The 19,141-nt window shown below is 40.7% G+C and overlaps 1 protein-coding gene across 1 annotated transcript in view; it reads right to left on the bottom strand.

Moving 5' to 3' along the window:
* The window catches only part of LOC106872927 (von Willebrand factor A domain-containing protein 3A), a 62,718-nt gene that overhangs the window by 31,245 nt on the left and 12,332 nt on the right, over nucleotides 1–19,141 (bottom strand). Inside the window, exons 7-15 of the mRNA XM_089348240.1 lie at nucleotides 18,169–18,275; nucleotides 17,084–17,209; nucleotides 15,697–15,805; nucleotides 13,907–13,972; nucleotides 6,984–7,115; nucleotides 5,404–5,542; nucleotides 2,653–2,756; nucleotides 1,343–1,518; nucleotides 504–623 (exon numbers count right to left, since the gene is read on the bottom strand). Of these exons, the coding sequence (XP_089204366.1) occupies nucleotides 504–623; nucleotides 1,343–1,518; nucleotides 2,653–2,756; nucleotides 5,404–5,542; nucleotides 6,984–7,115; nucleotides 13,907–13,972; nucleotides 15,697–15,805; nucleotides 17,084–17,209; nucleotides 18,169–18,275 (1,079 nt within the window). The remainder of the gene's footprint in view (nucleotides 1–503; nucleotides 624–1,342; nucleotides 1,519–2,652; nucleotides 2,757–5,403; nucleotides 5,543–6,983; nucleotides 7,116–13,906; nucleotides 13,973–15,696; nucleotides 15,806–17,083; nucleotides 17,210–18,168; nucleotides 18,276–19,141) is intronic.

Raw genomic sequence — 19,141 nt, 5'->3', positions numbered from 1 at the left:
GTAAAAAGCACCCACTACACTCTCTGAGTGGTTAACGTTAGGAAGGGCATCCAGCTGTAGAAACCTTGCCAGATCAGATTGGAGCCTGGTGCTGCCTCCTGGCTCACCAATCCTCAGACAAACCGCCCAACCCATGCCAGCATGGAAAGTGGACGTTAAATGATGATGATCATGATGATGATAAAGATGATGATGATGAGGATGATGATGATGCTGATGATGATGATGAAGATGATGATGATGATGATGATGATGATGATGATGATGATGATGATGATGATGATGATGATGAAATAACTGTTGGCCACATGTTTAGTCCTCCCTCTTTAGTCTTGCATGGATCATATGGTCCTCCTGCTGCTTGGATCTGGAGTGAATAATGCAAAAATGGCTGTGGAGGTTACTCTAGCTCCTAGTAGACATGAGAGAGAGAGACAGACAGACAGACAGACAGACAGACAGACTGATAGACAGAGATAATAGAAAGATGAAGAATGATTTACCTGATGATGTTGAAATATTCCTTATCGTGTAATTGTTGTTCCAACAACAATCTCATAGAATGTTGAATATGTATGAGATAATTGATGTTGTAGAGAGACAGATCCAAGAGAATGATGATCCTGCAAGAGAGACGGATGCATACATTTAACCCTTTCGTTATTGTATTTATTTTGAGATGCTCTGTCTTTCTTTCAATTAATTCAAATATAACAAAGAATTTAGTAAAATAACTTAGTTATCATTAAGCTAGTGTTAGGAACATGGATTGTGATTAAGGTTTGGTGGAAGACTTTAATTCAAAACTTATGGAAACAAGACGTTTGTATTGCAGAGCCAGAACCAGTTTCAGCTAGGATGGTATCAAAAGGGTTAATGGTAGTCATACCGTTTGCAGTCCTCACCACATTTGTCTACTTCTGCCTAGTCTCCCTTTCTGTTCTGGTCCCACTCAGACAAAAAATATAAGGGGTTTTCAGTTGAACAAATCAACCCCAGGACTTATTCTTTGTAAGCCTAGTACTTATCCTATCGGTCTCTTTTGCCGAACCGCTAAGTTACGGGGACATAAACACACCAAGAGGGTCTTGTGTGTGTGTGTGTGTGTGTGTGTGTGTGTGTGTGTGTGTGTATGACAGGTTTCTTTTAATTTTGGTCAGCCTGGAACTATAGGAGAAGACACTTACCCAAGGGGGTTATACAGGGTGACTGAACCTTGAGCAAGCTTCTTACCTATACACATTGTCCCAAACCATTGCAAAAAGGTAGATTTATGCGGAAGGGCATAATCCTCTTTTTGTAATCTTCAATAAAGGAGTTAGACATATTTCTTTTAATTCACCTTTGACCTGAAATTGTTCCAAAAATCTTCCGACTTCCTGTGGATAACCATTCGACTCTCTGTTCGTATAAACTCACTGCGGCACCAAGTTGCTTCTGGTACTCAAAGATTTGTGCCATATCAACATGGACATTCTTCACCGAACCATCATGCCACTGGAATTGCACCATTGCTTTCTGAGGAATGAAAAAACAAAGCAACATCAACATCATCAACATCATTATCATCATCATCATCATCATCATCATCATTGTTTAATGTCCATTTTCCATGCTGGCATGGGTTGGATGGTTTGATTGAGGTCTGGGAAGCCAGGAGGCTGTACCAGGCTCCAATCTGATCTGGCAAGGTTTATACAGCTGGATGCTCTTCCTAATGCCAACCACCCTCAGAGTGTAGTGGGTGCTTTTTTATGTGCCACCAGCATGGGGGCCAGTCAGGCATCACTGGCATCAGCTACACTCGAATGGCTTTTTTTTACGTGCCACCAGCACGAGGGCTAGCCAGGCAGCACTGGCATTGACCATGCTTGAATGGTGCGTTTTACATGCCACTGGCACGGGTGCCCATTAGGTGGCACTGTGCACAATTATGTACACTCAAAAGTTTCTCTGCTGTAGAAACTGTCTCAGAAGAGATATTCTTGTTATTGATAATCAGCTCAAGAAAGAAAAGTAATTTCTTTAATTGTAAAGATCTCAGTGTGTTGAATGTCTTTGACACTTTTTAATTAATGCCTTTTTTTTTTTTGTTTCTGTTTGTGGAGATTAAAATCAGAATAGCAGAATAGCAGAACAGTGGAATAACAGAGCAGGAGAACAGCAGAATAATGGAATAAAGGAATACTAGAGAAGGGCAACATCAGAACATTGGAATAAGAGAGAAGGGGTATAAAGAACAACAAAGTGGAAATGTGGAAGAGCAGAATAACACAGCAGAGGAATAGCAGGATAATGGAATAGGAGAGCAGCAGAATGGTGGAACAACAGAGCTGAAGAACAACAAAATAAGAGCATATGAGTATAGCAGAATGGTGGAACAACAGAGCAATATGAAACGGCAGTGCAGTGGAATAACAGAGCAGAGGAATAGCAGAACATTGGGACAGAGGAATAACAATAATAGAAAACTGTAAAAGGAGAATGTTGGAATAACAGAGCAACACAGCAAAGCAGAGCATAGGAATAAGAGAACAACAAATTAGCAGAACAATGGAACAGTAGAATAATGTTGAACAAGTCCTGGTAGACAATGTTCTCCACTGATATTTACCAAAAACTCTGAGATAATTTTTATGAAATGGAACTTACTTCATGAACCTGAGATTGTACAGTTTTTCCAATTACTGGAATGAAGTGTTTCTGATAATTAAAGGCATTTGGTGTGAGAAAATGGTAAAGGCTTAACTTCTTGGCTGAAAAATAACAGGTTTATTACATCAGCTAATTACATTTGCATAGAAGGACACAGTATAATTTATGAAGTACTTTAGTCTTGTTGAAGTTAATTGTATATAATTAAAGAATATTGACAAATGTAAAGGCATGTGGCTAAGTGGTTAGGGTATTTGACTCACAATCATAAGGTTGAGAGTTCAATTTCTGGCAGTACATTGTCTCCTTAAGCAAGACACTTTATTTCATCTTGTTCCATTCCACTCAACTCATAAAATGAATTGTACCAGTAATTCAAAGGATCGGCCTTGTCACATCATGTTTCATGCTGAATCTCCCTGAGAACTACGTAAAAGGTATGCATGTCTGTGGAGTACTCAGCCACTTTCATGTTAATTCCACAAACTGGTTGTTCCATTGATCGGACAAACTGGAACCCTTATCATTGTAACAAATGGAGGGACAGTTACGAATGTCAAGATGCAGATTTATCTTCGTTTGGGGGGGGGGGGAGCAACACTGCAGATAAGAGAGCAGAGGAAGGAAGGGAGAAAGGATGTGTATATGTGTGTGTGTATACATCTATGTATGTATGCAAACATGCATATAAGTGTGTTTATATGCAGGTATATATAAGGCCTGATTAATAAGTATACAGACTGTTGCCATAGTAACAAAGCTAAAGCACACAGAGTGACCTTGACCTCTGTTGTGCATGTGCACTAAGTTTTAACATTCCAGCTCACTTCCGTTGTTTACAGCAGAGCTTGGAAGGAAGGTGTGTAGCATGTGATCATCGCATTGACCATGACCGAGAAAGTTGTCATGGCGATACCTGCTCAGAGGCTGACACAAAGTTGCAGAAAGTGTATGGAGAGGGGTGTATGAGCCGCACACAAGTGTATGAAGGGTTCAGACGTTTCCAAGATGGCTGAAAAAATGTCATTAGTGAAGAACGTTCTGGGAGACCCACAACCAGCAGAACTGAGAAAAACATCACAGATGTGTGTGCATCTGTGATGGGAAACTGTCAAACTGCCATCTGTGAGTTATCAGAGGATGTGCAGATTAGTTACGGTTCAGTTCAGTCCATTATCACTGGAGATTTGGGCATGAGACGCGTGTCTGCCAAGTTTGTGCCAAAACTGCTTCAGCTGACCAAAAAGACGCTCGGGTTTCAGTTGCACAAGATCTCCTCAGTTGTGTCAAGAACAATGAAAACTTCTTGGAAACTTTGCATAGGCCTCTTTGGAGTAGGTATCGCCAAACTTTTGGAAAAATTTTATTCAGACTGTCTGCTCAACTTCTTCTGTCATGGTCAATGCGACGATTGCACGCTACACATGTTCCTTCCAAGTACTGCTGTCAACAGCGGAAGTGAACTAGAATGTTGAAACTTATTACGCATGCAGAACAGAGTTCAAGGTCTATCGGTGCCAAGTGGCTTCACTCTGCATGCTTTAGCTTCGTTACTATGGCAACAGTCAGGATCCTTATTGGTCAGACCACATATGTGCCAAGATGTCACATAAAGAGCATTGGTGTGGGTGCTGATGCTTTGTAAAAAGCATTGGTGATGGTTCCACGTAAAAAGCATTGGTGATGGTACCATGTAAAAAGCATTGGTGATGGTACCATGTAAAAAGTACCCAGTACACTCTGTGGAGTGGTTCACATTAGGGAGGGCATCCAGTCAGAGAAACCAAGCCAAAACAGACTATGGAACCTAGTGTGGTCCCTGGCCTTGCCAGCTCTGGTCAGGCCATCCAACCCATGCCAGCATGGAAAACAGATGTTAAACATTGATGATGCCGAGGGGAGGGGCTAAGTCGATTACATCGACCTCCCCAGCACTCAGAGGGTATTTATTTTATTGACCCCCAAAAGGATGAATGACAAAGTTGACCTTGGTGGAATTTGAACCCAGGACATTAAAACAGATGAAATGTCACTTAGCATTTTGTCTGGCATTTAAAAACTTTTTTTATTCTTTTATTTGTTTCAGTCATTTGACTGTGGCCACGCTGGAGCACTGTCTTTGCTCGAATAAATTGACCCCAGAACTTATTCTTTGTAAGCCCAGTACTTATTCTGTCGGTCTCTTTTGCCAAACTGCTATGTTACAGGGACATAAACACACCAGCATCGGTTGTCAAGCGATGGGACAAATACACACACACACACATACACGACGGGCCTCTTTCAGTTTCTGTCTACCAAATCCACTCACAAGGCTTTGGTTGGCCAAAGGCTATAGTAGAAGACACTTTCCCAAGGTGCCAAGCAGTGGGACTGAACCCGGAACCATGTGGTTGGTGAGCAAGCTACTTACCACACAGCCACTCCAGCTAATGATTCTGCAAGCTCTGCACCTTATTTTGATAGCAATAATAATAATAATAACAAATAGATTAACCAAGATGCATGTCTCAAGATGTCAGAGTGGATATTCATCAGCTATATGGCTGCTATTTCTAGTAGGCCCACTGCCACATCGAGGCTCTCTCGTTGGCTTGTCTGAACCAGTGATGTAGTTCTAAGATGATATCTTCACCAAACATGTTTCCTAATGACTTCCTGTTGTAATGAGGACTTTTAGCACCAACAACTGACCGACCATCCCCACCTCAGGTTTACTGCCATCACCACATTTCTCAAATAACTGACCTTTTAAGCCATGCTGCTTCAACCATTCCACTGACGACTGACGAGGAAATTTTGGATGATCGATGTTGAGTGGGGAGTTATGGCCCGCAGGTTTGGGCAACAGCATGGACTGGGGCAGTTTCTGTATGTCAGCAGCCACCTGGAATAGGAAGACAAATAAGTCACTGAGACACAGGGATCTTAAAAGGGGACACAAAAAAGAACAGATACGTGCAGGAGTGGCTGTGTGCTAAGTAGCTTGCTTACCAGCCAGATGGTTCCAGGTTCAGTCTCACTGCATGGCACCTTGGGCAAGTGTCTTCTACTATAGCCATGGGCCAACCAAAGCCTTGTGAGTGGATTTGGTAGATGGAAACTGAAAGAAGCCCATCGTATATATGTGTGTGTAGTGGTGGGTTGTGTGTGTGTGTTGTATGAGAGAGAGTGGGTGCGTGCTGTATTGAGTGTGAGTGTGTGTATGTGAGTGAGTGGATGTGTGTTGTATGTGTGTGAAGGTATCTGTGTGTGTGTGAGTGGGTGTGGGTGTGCATATATGTGTGCATGTGGGGATGTGTATGTGTGTCTGTGTGCATGTGCCTCTGTGTGTGTGTGTGTGTGTGTGTGTGTGTGTCTGTGTGTGTATATGTGCAGGTGCATGTATGTGTGTATGTGTGTATGTGTGTACAGGAGGTTAATGAAAGATGTGACCCCACTCCATTGTACAGGTGTGTGTGTGAGAGACACCTGTGTGTGCAGAAAGCTAATGAAGAATGAAAAGTGTTACCCCTGCTGTACAGGTGTGTGATATTCAATCTTTAGAAAATAAGCTATACTTGTGAAGACCTGTTGAGGCAAGTGAAATAGCTGTCATGGCCGATGACAGTACCGCCTGATTGGCACCCATGCCAGTGGGACGTTCAAAGCACTATTCCAGCATGATCGTTGTCAGGGCCGCTGACTGGCTCCCATGCCGGTGGTATGTAAAAAAAAAAGTACCATTCGAGCGTGATTGTTGCCAGGGCTACCAGACTGACTCCCGTGCAAATGGCACATAAAAAGCACCTTGCAGAAAGTTATTGAGATGAGACTATAGGGTTGGTGCATAATTATTGCGGCTTTTTTTCAAGAAATTTTATTCAACAAGAACAATAACAAAATGTAAGAAAAACATCTGTTAAATATTAACAGGAAATGCCAGTACCACTTCACTGGCCCTCATGCTGGTGACATGTAAAAGCACCCACTACACTCTCAGAGTAATTGGCGTTAGGAAGGGCATCCAGCTGTAGAAACTTTGCCAGATCAGATTGGAGTCTGGTGCAGCCTTCTGGCTTGCCAGTCCTCAGTCAAACTGTCCACCCCATGCCAGCATGGAAAGTGGATGCTAAACGATGATGATGATGATGATATATATATATATATATTCAGTTTCCATCTACCAAATCCATTCACAAGGCTTTGGTTTGCCCAAATCTATAGTAGAATAGAAAATACTTGCCCAAGGTGCCATGCAATGAGATTGAACCTGGAACCTTGTGGCAGGTAAGCAAGCTTCTTACCACACAGCTACGCTTGAGCCTATTGGAAAAAATATATTTTACCTCGTCGTGGATATTGACCATAGCTTTTCCCATCATGCCTTGCTTGCTGGCTTCAATCTTGTTAATTATATCTTTCACTTTGTGTATTTCGTTGACCAATAAACTGATGTCTGTTCCAGAATAAATCAGGTCCTGTGAAGCAGAAAAGGAAGAAAAAAACATATCAAAAACTGAAGAACCTTTCATTGAATGAGGGATGTTCAGGGTTCAAAGGTTTTCAAACTTTGGCACAAGGCCAGCAATTTTTGAGAGGAGTGGGGTGAGTCAATTACATCGATCCCTAGTACATAACTGGTACTTATTTTATCAACCCTGAAAAGATGAAAGGCGAAGTCGATCTCGGCAGAATTTGAACTCACAACAATATGAAGACAGACGAAATGCTGGTAAGCACTTTACCTGGCACACTCATCATTCTTTTCTACTCCCCGAAATTTGGGGTGGGGGCAGTTGATGATATCAACTCCAGTACGCAACTGGTACTTAATTTATCAACCCTGAAAGGATGAAAGGCCAAGCCGACCTCGGTGGAATTTGAACTCAGAACGTAAAGACAGACAAAGACATACTCATGATTCTACCAGATCACTGCCTTTGGTTCTTTAAATATTAACAGGAAACAATTTCTTTTGGTTCTCGTTACCATTATGGTTTGCACCAGTGCACACTTTGCATTTGCTGTGTTACACTTTTCTGCTGCACCTTGCAGAAAGTTATTGAGATGAATCTAATTGAGTTGGTGCATAATTATTGCGGCTTTTTTTCAACAAATTTTATTCAACAAAAACAGTAACAATATCTAACAAAAACATCTTTAAATGATTATTCCGGAGCACATTCACCGTCTACTTCAATAACTGCTTCCCATTTGTTTGGCAGACGGTCAGACCGTCATTTGAAGATGTTTTTGTTAAATATTGTTATTGTTTTTGTTGAATACAATTTGTTGAAAAAAAGCCGCAATAATTATGTACCAACCCAATAATATAACTCATTCTTTAACGTGGAGTAGAGTTATGCTCAGAAATTCTAAAGCATGGAACAAATCACTTGTTAACTGCTGGGACACTACATCCTTCAGAACTTACCATGCTTCCTGAGATTCACCAACACAACACCTGATGACCCTGCTTTTTATTTTACATTATTTTATCTTATTTTACTTTATTTTATTTTATTTTTTAACCACTCATTCAGTGTCAGTGTTTGCCCCCCCCCCCCCCACCTCACCACCTGACAACCAGTGTTGGTGTGTTTATGTCCCTGTAACTTAGTGGCCCAAACCATAATGGTAATGAGAACCAAAAGAAATTCTTTCCTTTTAATATTCACTTCCTCTATGTTATTCTATGTCCTGTTCATGCACTTTTGGCTACCATTCCTCTAAGTTGTAATGCATCTGAGCACTATAGACAATAAGATCATCATCATCATCATCATCATCATCATTATTATTATTATTATTATTATTATTATTATTATTATTATTATCATTGCCTTTGCACAGCTTCTAACGCTGGAGATATACTACAGTGTCAGCTGTTCACTATAAGTGAACTAAGATAACACCCCTTATTTTTCGAGCACCTTCTGGAGTATTCGACCGGTTTCAAGTAGTGCTGTTTTCTGCAAGTACTCCACCCTTATTATAGCCCCTATTTGTTTCATGTACTTCTCAAGATTTTTGCTCACTGTTCCCAGGGCTCCAACAATTACTGGTACTACTACCACCTTTTTCATCGACCACAACTGCTTAACCTCCCAAGCTAACCTGTCATGTCTATCAACTTTTCTTTCTTTCTTATCGCATACCTTGTTGTCTGCTGGGCATGCTATATCTATGATCCAGCATAGTTTGTTTTCTTTCTCAATTAAGACTATGTCTGGCTTCCTATTCCTTATCTCATGGTTGCACTGAATTAAAAAATCCCACAGGATCTTTGCATTATCATTTTCGATTATACGTTCGGGTTTATGGTCGTACCAATTTTTTGCTCTGTCAAGTCCATACTTGTTGCAAAGTGTCCAATGGACAAGCCTTGCTATATTGTCATGATGTCTCTTATATTCCTTCTAGGCTAGTGGCGTACATTGACTGGTAATATGTCATACAGTTTCACCATTTTGTCCACAAATTCTGCACTTATCACTTTCTGATGTCTTGCCTATTCTGGCGTCTCTTATATTCCTTCTGGGCTATTATTATTATTGAGTGAGAGAGCAGTGCATGCCATCAAAGTGACACTGGGGTAAAATATACGAAGCCTAATATACCCATCATGACTACCAGTCTGATAAGGGTACATGCCCAATATACCCATCATGACTACCAGTCTGATAAGAGTGCATGCCCATTATACCCATCATGACTACCCGTCTGATAAGGGTACACCAGGCACATGCATCACAACCATATGTGCGTGACATGGTGGTCTTATATCAAGATAAACAGCGCATGACCACGCAGGTGGGGCCCAGTTAGAATTTTCTTCAGGTCGAGTAGCCCATCCCGCTCAAAAGGTTCTTGAATAAAGGTTGTTTGAGGATGTCAAACGCAATACCCATGTTTCCAGAGATGAATTATTCAAACCCCAAAGAATTCCTCTCAGCACATGGCTATGATGCTCCCCCACTACTTCTGCTCATGATCAGAGGTGCACATATCGTCAGCCACTAAGGGACATGCTCAACTGGTTACGGTCAAACAACTGACAAGCAAATCTGTGGTATTGAGCAGAATATTTGCTGTAGCCCATCTTATATACCAAGACAAAACAATGTACATGATAACACTTCCAATCAATTAAGATCAGAAGCCATGAGGACCATTGTCTGGTACTTATCATCCAGTTAACCATGAAGAAACTAACCCTGTGTATCCATGAGATTTCTAACAGGGGTCATCTTGCCAGAATATTTACCAAACGATCACTCATCACGTATGTTGATTCACATATTTTGTTAGCTAAAAGTGTTTTATTAACAGAATAGCGAAATCTGTTTCAGAAATAGGCGTGAATCTATTTTCAGTTGGTGGAATTTCGACTCCCTAAGCAATGGAATAAACATTACTGCTTTTTGGTTTTAATCTTCAATCTGATATAAAAAAGAAACTTTCTGGTGAAGGAAAACGCTTGAGAAGTGGAACAAGGGAAATAACTTACTTTTTGAAATGTTACAAAACCGGCAGTTATGTCCCCTTAACCGTAATACTTCCAGTTGTGAATCTCGAACCGTTAAAATGTGACGCAGCTGGAGCTAACAAGTTATATAACATTAAACAGACAGACGTATGTATATATACTCTTCTTAAGTTGTTTCTATTATACCTAAACAACAAGACAAACATTGACAAGCGTATGCGCGCGCGCGCGGTAAAAATAACAATAATCTTTGGATGGAATTTATAAACATAAACCACGTGTCTCTAAAGATCATTATCATCATCATCGTCGTTGAAAGTCCGCTTTCCATGCTGGCATGGGTTGGACGGTTTGACTGAGGACTGGCGAACCAGGAGGCTGCACCAGGCTCCAATCTGATCTGGCAAGGTTTCTACAGCTGGATGCCCTTCCTAACGCCAACCACTCCGAGAGTGTAGTGGCTGCTTTTTACATGCCACCGGCACAGGCGCCAGAAGGGGCTGGCATTGACCATGATTGGATGGTGCTTTTTACGTGCCTCTGGCACAGGGGCAAGAGGGGGCTGGCATCGACCACATTTGGATGGTGCTTTTACGTGCCACCAACACGGGAGCCAGTCAAGGTGGTGCTGGCATCAACCACATTCAGATGGTGCTTCTTACATATATATATATATATATATACATATATATGAATAATGAGGGTGACTCGTTAGCAATTTTTCAACCGAAAGGCAGGAATCTATACGTCACTAAAGCGACTAAGGGCACTAATCAGCACTAGTATTGCTAGAAATAAGAGTCAAACCAACTCATAGCCACAATAACACACTGTCTTATTGCCTGACAAGAAAGTCAAGCGCCCTCAGCACCGGACATAACAACATGACCAGTGATTTCGCATTTACATTAATGCTTGTCAATGGCTCTTATTTATAATTTTCTCTTTTTTACCATTTATGAAATCAGTGTATGATCTCTATGGTAGTCATATCAGCTGACAAGGTGAGTTGAGTTTAACCTTAGGCACCATTAAGAGCGAGTTGAGTTTAACCCTAGGTGTCACTTTATTAACGTATAAGCACCCCGTCCACACTGTAGAGTGGTTGGTGTGTGAAAGGGCATCCAGCTGTAAAAACCTTACCAAAACTGACCTCACCTGTGCTCGTGCCATGTAAAAAGCACCAAGTCTACTTTACTGAGTCGTTGGTGTTCGGAAGGGCATTGAGCTGTAAAAATCCTGCCAAAACAGTTACAGGACTCATACATACATACATAAAACAAACAAATCTGTACATACATACAGACATGCATACATAAATACATAAATACATACATTCATACATTCATACATACATACAAACATACATACATACATACATACATACATACATACACATACACACATACATACATACATTCATACATGCATACATACATGCATACATACACAAATACATACATTCATACATACATACGTTCATACATACATCAGGTTATGAAAGTTACAGAGAGGGTCATAGCCCAACTAATTAGGGAGCGAATCAATTTAGATGAGATGCAGTTTGGGTTCGTGCCAGGTAAAAGCACTACTGATGCCTTATTTCTAGTGAGACAGTTGCAGGAGAAATACCTAGCTAAGGATAAACCTCTGTACCTGGCTTTCGTTGACATGGAGAAAGCCTTTGACAGGGTCCCCCGATCCCTTATCTGGTGGTCAATGAGGAAACTTGGGATAGAAGAATGGTTAGTGAGAGCTGTCCGAGCCATGTACAGAGATGCTGCCAGTAAGGTGAGGGTTGGAAATGAGTACAGCAATGAATTCCGGGTAGAGGTAGGGGTCCACCAAGGTTCCGTACTCAGCCCCCTCTTATTTATCATAGTCCTCCAGGCAATCACAGAGGAGTTCAAGACAGGTTGCCTCTGGGAGCTCCTCTATGCTGATGACCTTGCCCTAATTGCGGAGTCACTATCAGAACTAGAGGAGAAGTTTCAGGTGTGGAAGCAAGGTCTAGAATTGAAGGGCCTTAGAGTCAACCTAGCTAAAACCAAAATCCTAATAAGTAGGAAGGTAGATAAAACACAAACCCCTTCAGGTAGATGGCCCTGCTCAGTATGTAGAAAAGGAGTAGGTAGTAACTCTATAAGATGTACCCGGTGCAAGCTATGGACACATAAGAGGTGCAGCAACATCAAAAGCAGGTTAACTAGCAAGTTAGTTTTTGTTTGTGGCAGATGTTCAGGTGCAATAAAGACTGCAAACAAACAGGAAACAACTTCTATCTCATTCCAGGGTGAAAAACTAGAGGTAGTCGATAGCTTCCGCTATCTGGGCGACCAAGTTAGTAGTGGGGGTGGGTGCGCTGAAAGTGTAGCTGCTAGAATAAGAATAGCCTGGGCAAAGTTTCGAGAGCTCTTACCCTTGCTGGCGACAAAGGGACTCTCACTCAGAGTAAAAGGCAGACTGTATGACGCATGCGTACGAACAACCATGCTACATGGCAGTGAAACATGGGCTGTAACTGCTGAGGACATACGTAAGCTCGCAAGGAATGAAGCCAGTATGCTCCGTTGGATGTGTAATGTCAATGTGAATACCCGTCAGAGTGTAAGTATCTTGAGAGAAAAGCTGAACATTAGAAGCATCAGTTGTGGCGTGCAAGAGAGACGATTGCGCTGGTATGGACATGTGGTGAGAATGGAGGAGGATAGCTGTGTGAAAAAGTGCCACACCCTAACAGTTGAGGGAACCCGTGGAAGAGGTAGGCCCAGGAAGACCTGGGCTGAGGTGGTGAGGCAAGACCTTCGTACATTGGGCCTCACCGAGGCGATGACTACTGACCGAGACCTTTGGAAATGTACTGTGCGTGAGAAGACCCGGCAAGCCAAGTAAGATCGTTGCCAGTGCCCCTGGACTGGTTCTTGTGCGGGTGGCACATGAGATGCACCATTTTGAGCGTGGCCGTTGCCAGTACCGCCTGACTGGCTCCTGTAGGATTTTCGAGCGAGATCGTTGCCAGTGCCCCTTGACTGGCTTGTGCGGGTGGCACATAAAAGACACCATTTCGAGCGTGGCCGTTTTCGTGCGGGTGACACGTAGAAGCACCCACTACACTCTCTGAGTGGTTGGCGTTAGGAAGGGCATCCAGCTGTAGAAACTCTGCCAAATCAGACTGGAGCCTGGTGTTGCCATCCGGTTTCACCAGTCCTCAGTCAAATCGTCCAACCCATGCTAGCCTGGAAGGCGGACGTTAAACGATGATGATGATGATGATGATACATACATACATACATATATACATACAAACATAAATACATACAAGCATACATATATATGTATACATACATATAAACATACATACATACATGGATACATACAAACATACATAATACATACAGGCATACACACACACATATGCATATAGGGGGAAATACTGTGAAAACCCCCTTTTTATAATCCTTTCAGCTGAAGGGCAGACAAGGCCAGAAACGCTATGGAAGTCAGGTAAGTCGACTGCCTTGACCCCAGAGTCCTCGACTGGTACTCATTCTATCAACCCCAAAAGGATAAAAGGCAAAATCGATCTCTGCTGCACTTGAACTTGAAACATAAAGCCAGAAGAAATGTCATTAAGCATTTTGCCTGGCACCGTAACGATTCTGCCAGTTCCCAGCCATAGTCTACTCTTGACGATGAAGAAATAACCAAATACTCCTTAATACGGGAGTAACAACTTACATTGCAGCATGATACCATGGAAGGGGAAGAGCACCAACTTACCTCACAGCATGAAGAGTAACAATGGAATCGACCACCGGTCATTTCAGACAGTTTTCTGAGACACATCTACAAAAACAAAAGCAAAAAAAAAAAAGAGATAACTCATAGTTGGCAATCAATGTGTTAAAGAAAAAATCCTTTCTATTGGAAGCACAAAGCCTCAAATTTATGGGGAGGGTTTAAATCAACTACATCGACCCCAGTGCATAACTGGTACTTATTTAATCGACCCCGAAAGGATGAAAGGCAAAGTCGACTTCAGTGTGGAATTTGAACTCAGAAATCAAAATCGTAATTGAACCAAATTCGAAGACTGGCACCTGTGCCAGTGGAGCACTAACAGCACCATTTGAGCATGATCGTTGCCAGAGCAGCTGTCTGGCTTTTGTGCCAGTTTCACGTAAATAGCACCATTTGACCGTGATCATTACCAGCGTCACCTTACTGGCACTTGTGCCAGTGGCACGTGAAAAATATTCGAGTGAGGTTGTTGCCAGTGCCGCTGGACTGGCTCCTGTGCAACTGGCACGAAAAAAAACACCATTTGAGCTAGTCAGTTGCCAGTACCACCTGACTGGCCTTCGTGCTGGTGGCACGTAAAAGCACCCACTACACTCTCAGAGTGGTTGGCGTTAGGAAGGGCATCCAGCTGTAGAAACTCTGCCAGATCAGATTGGAGCCTGGTGCAGCCTTCTGGTTCACCCGTCCAACCCATGCTAGCATGGAAAGCGGACGTTAAACGATGATGATGATGATGATGATGATGATGAAAGTAGCAACAGACGAAATACCGCTAAGCATTTTGCCCAGCATTCTAATGATTCTGCCAGCCCACCGCTTTATACTTAAAGAAGAAATAACATGAGTTGTTATGGCAGCAGTGAAACATCAATTCTATCACAAAGACTCAGTCAGCTTTACTGCCCTTAGAGTTCAAATACTAATCGTTGCCATTATGTTAAACTATTGTATGTCCAAATTTGGCCAAATGCATTTTTTACAATATTTTGGTCAAACTATCGTATTTCCAGCTGCTTCAGTTGCCAAATGTCAAAACTTGTCAAACGGTTCTGCTATGGAATGGTGAAACTATTTTTTCGTTTTCTGAAAAAGCAGCATTTTGGACTTACGACTCTTTTGCATAATAGCAACGATATAGATATTCACACACACACACACACACATATCGTTGTTATTGTGTTAAATTGTTGTATGTTCAAATTTGGCCAAATGTGTTTTTTTTAACATTTAATTTTGCTTGCAACAGCCGGCGCTTTTGGTCAAACTTTCGTATCTCCAGCTGCTTCAGATGCCAAGATATCAAAAATTGTCAAAGTGTAGTACAACGGTTTTGCTATGGAATGGTGAAACTTTCCGTTTTCTGAAAAAGTAATGTTTTGGACTTACGACACTTTTGCATAATAACAATATGTATACTTTTCTACTCTAGGCACGAGGCGGGAAATTTTTGGGGATGGGGCCAGTTGATTAGGTAGACCCCAGTATGCAACTGGTCTTTAATTTATCGACCCTGAAAGGATGAAAGGCAAAGTGGACCTTGGTGGAATTTGAACTCAGAACGTAAAGACAGACGAAATACCACTAAGCATTTCACCCAGCACGCTAACGGTTCTGCCAGCATGCCATCATAACAATGATATATATTACCTTCAAATGGTATAAAGGTAACATGTTACAAATGTTTGAGTGTAACACAGTGTAACATGATTGTTTTGAGTGTAACTCAGCTGAGTAACAAAATAATTTAGCTAAAAACAGTTCCAACTTACGTTAGTGAGGTGGTTGCTACAATCATACGAGACTCCATCAATAGTGGTGTCCCGACCCACAAACATCTGTTCTATAAACTCTGCCAAAATATCAGGTTTCTGGTCAGGCCTAACGCAAAGAAAGAAATAACACATTTAAAATTATCAGAATCCAAGGAACATATCAACATTATCACATCAACATTATCACATCAGCATTATCACATCAACATTATCGCATCAACATTATCAAATCAACATTATCACATCAACATTATCACATCAGCATTATTACATCAACATTATCACATCAACATTATCACATCAACATTTTCACATCAACATTATCACATCAACATTATCGCATCAACATTATCATATCAACATTATCACATCAACATTATCACATCAGCATTATCACATCAACATTATCACATCAACATTATCATACAAACATTATCACATCAACATTATCATACAAACATTATCATACAAACATTATCATACAAACATTATCACATCAACATTATCACATCACCATTATCACATCAACATTATCACATCAACATTATCGCATCAACATTATCATATCAACATTATCACATCAACATTATCACATCAGCATTATCACATCAACATTTTCACATCAACATTATCATACAAACATTATCACATCAACATTATCACATCAACATTATCATAAAAACATTATCATACAAACATTATCACATCAACATCATCATACAAACATTATCATACAAACATTATCACATCAACATTATCATACAAATATTACTGCATCAGAACCTTCAGGTTGGTATATCTGAGGCTTACTTTTTGAAATTACTTCCCAGAATCTTAACTCTTCCTCTTTTATTCTTTTGCAGCTGTCATTGCTGTTGTTGTTGTTGTTGTTGACTGACCCCCTACGTCTATCTTGAGTGTGCTCACCTTTGATGATAGGCATTCCAGTTGTGACCATCCAATCTTATCTACAGGCTCTGTACATCTAAGACTACATTATCCATTGTGTCCTTTATTCGTGTGTGCTTGTATATGTATGTGTGTGTGATGTATGTGTGTGTGTGTGTGTGGGTCCGTGCATGTGTGTATGTGTGAGTGTATGCCTGCATATGTGTGAGTTTCTGTATATGTCTGTGCCTGTATATGTGTGTGGGTATATGTGTGTGTGTGTATGTGAGTGTGTGCCTGTATATGTGTGCATGCCTGCATATCTGTGTGTGTGCCTGTGTATGTGAGTGTGTGTGTGCCTGTATATGTCTGTGCATGTATATATCTGTGTGTGTGTGTGTATACATGTGTGTGTGTGTATGTGTGCATGTGTGCATGTGTGCATGTGTGTGTGTGTGTGTGTGTGTGTTTAGACATTGTCAGAACGTAAACTTACACAGATCCCAGAATCAAAATGACAGAATCCAGATTCTTCAATTGTGCAATGTCCTTCAACACCTGCAACACGTTGCAGCTGTCCTGCTGCTGCAGTTGCTGCACCCACTGTTTGGCACCATTGATCCTGCAACAGAGAGACCAAATATTGGAATAGAGCACACACACGGGTGGGGTGGGGACGGTTCATGAGGCAGGGTGGAGGAGGGGTCCCTTCTGGTCGGTTCATTACAGAAAATGACCAAAGTTTGGAGGTGTAATTAACATACCGATGCTCCACCGGTTACAACAACAAAAATTCTAATGGATCTGATCAATGGAGCAGCCTGCATGGGAAATTAACGTATGAGTGGCTGAGTACTCCACAGATATGTGTACCCTTAATGCAAGTTTTCACGGAGATTCAAAATGACACAGAACATGACAAGGCTGGCCCCTTTTGAATTACTGGTACAACTCATTTTTGCTAGCTAAGTAGACTGGACTGGATTGGAACAATGAAAAATAAAGTGTCTTGCTTAAGGGCACAATGCACTCCTAGGAATTGAACTCTTGATCTTACGTTCATAAGCAAAACACCCTAACCCCTTAGCCATCTACCTTCACTGTGATTGACATAGCTACAGTGTAGCAGCATCAGACATAATTTTGATGCATTGTTGTAACCATAAGTCTTATTTTGGGTTATTGCCAGTGCCACCTGGCTGGCTCCCCGTGCCGGTGGCATGTAAAAAGCACCATCCAAACATGGTTGATGCCAGCACCCACTACACTCTCGGAGTGGTTGGTATCAGGAAGGGCATCCCGCTGTAGAAACACTGCCAGATCAGATTGGAGCCTGGTGTGGCCTCCTGGTTTGCCAGTCCCAAGTCAAACCGTCCAACCCATGCCAGCATGGAAAACGGACGTTAAACAGTGATGATGATGATGATGATGATGAACCAGAAGATTGTTGTTTACTGAGAGGTCAAATAATTTACCGCTGGCTTTGTTTAAACCTCAAAAATGTAAATGTCACAAGATCTGACGAATGTTTTAAGCCAAAACAAATGAAGAGAAAGGTAAAATGTATTTGGTTTTACGCACGTTTTCGGATTAACTTGCTGACTTGTTGACCAAAGAGGTTGTGTTTTTGAGCCAAATGTTGTCAGATAGAAAGAAGATTTCTTACAAAGCTGCTCGTCTATCAATTGCTAAATGGAAAGAAAACAAAATATGAAGAAATGAATAAGTAAATAGTCTCGATGTTTGTGGAGCCAAGATTAATCTCTGTCAAATACAAAACAATCGAAAGAATTTAGGAATGACTTTTTATGTAATTTACAGAGTGAAGAAAAAAAATAGCTTTCTCAACAAACCGAAGCTCTACTCATTTGTATGTGTGTGTGTGTACATACACACATACATACATACATACATACATGCATACATACATGCATATACATATATGTATTTTATATATACATGTATATATATATATATATATATATATATATATATATATATATATATATATATATATGTATGCATGTATATATATGTGTATATATATATATATATATATATATATATATATATAAAACGTTATAATAAAAACTACAAGCTTTTGTGAAATACACAAAAATTTTATTTCACCATTAATCTAGCTGATAAGAACATATATATATATATATATATATATACCATCATCATCATCATTGTTTAACGTCTGCTTTCCATGCTAGCATGGGTTGGACGGTTCGATAATTATTATTTTGTATTTTAATAATTATTACTTTGTATTTTATTATAGTTCTTTTTAGTCTATTTACTTATTAAATTTTTTTATATGTGACTGTGGATTTTCATGGATGAGTTCAGGAACTCTGGTTCTTTTCTCTAAATTATATATATATATATATTTTATTATGTAAAAGAAGTTAGTCAGGATTTGGCTAAAAGCTATTTATTTAATGCTTTTGTCCCTTTCAGCGACTCATCATGATTGGTGATTAATCCATGAAAGAGACAAAAGAGTTAAAGTCTTGACTGACTTTTTACTCTTAATATATAAAATCTG

The sequence above is a fragment of the Octopus bimaculoides genome, chromosome 2 (assembly GCF_046866305.1).
Source record: "Octopus bimaculoides isolate indiv1 chromosome 2, ASM4686630v1, whole genome shotgun sequence".
In the NCBI taxonomy this organism is placed as follows: Eukaryota; Metazoa; Mollusca; class Cephalopoda; order Octopoda; family Octopodidae; genus Octopus; species Octopus bimaculoides.
This window is presented reverse-complemented; position numbering and strand designations above follow the sequence as displayed.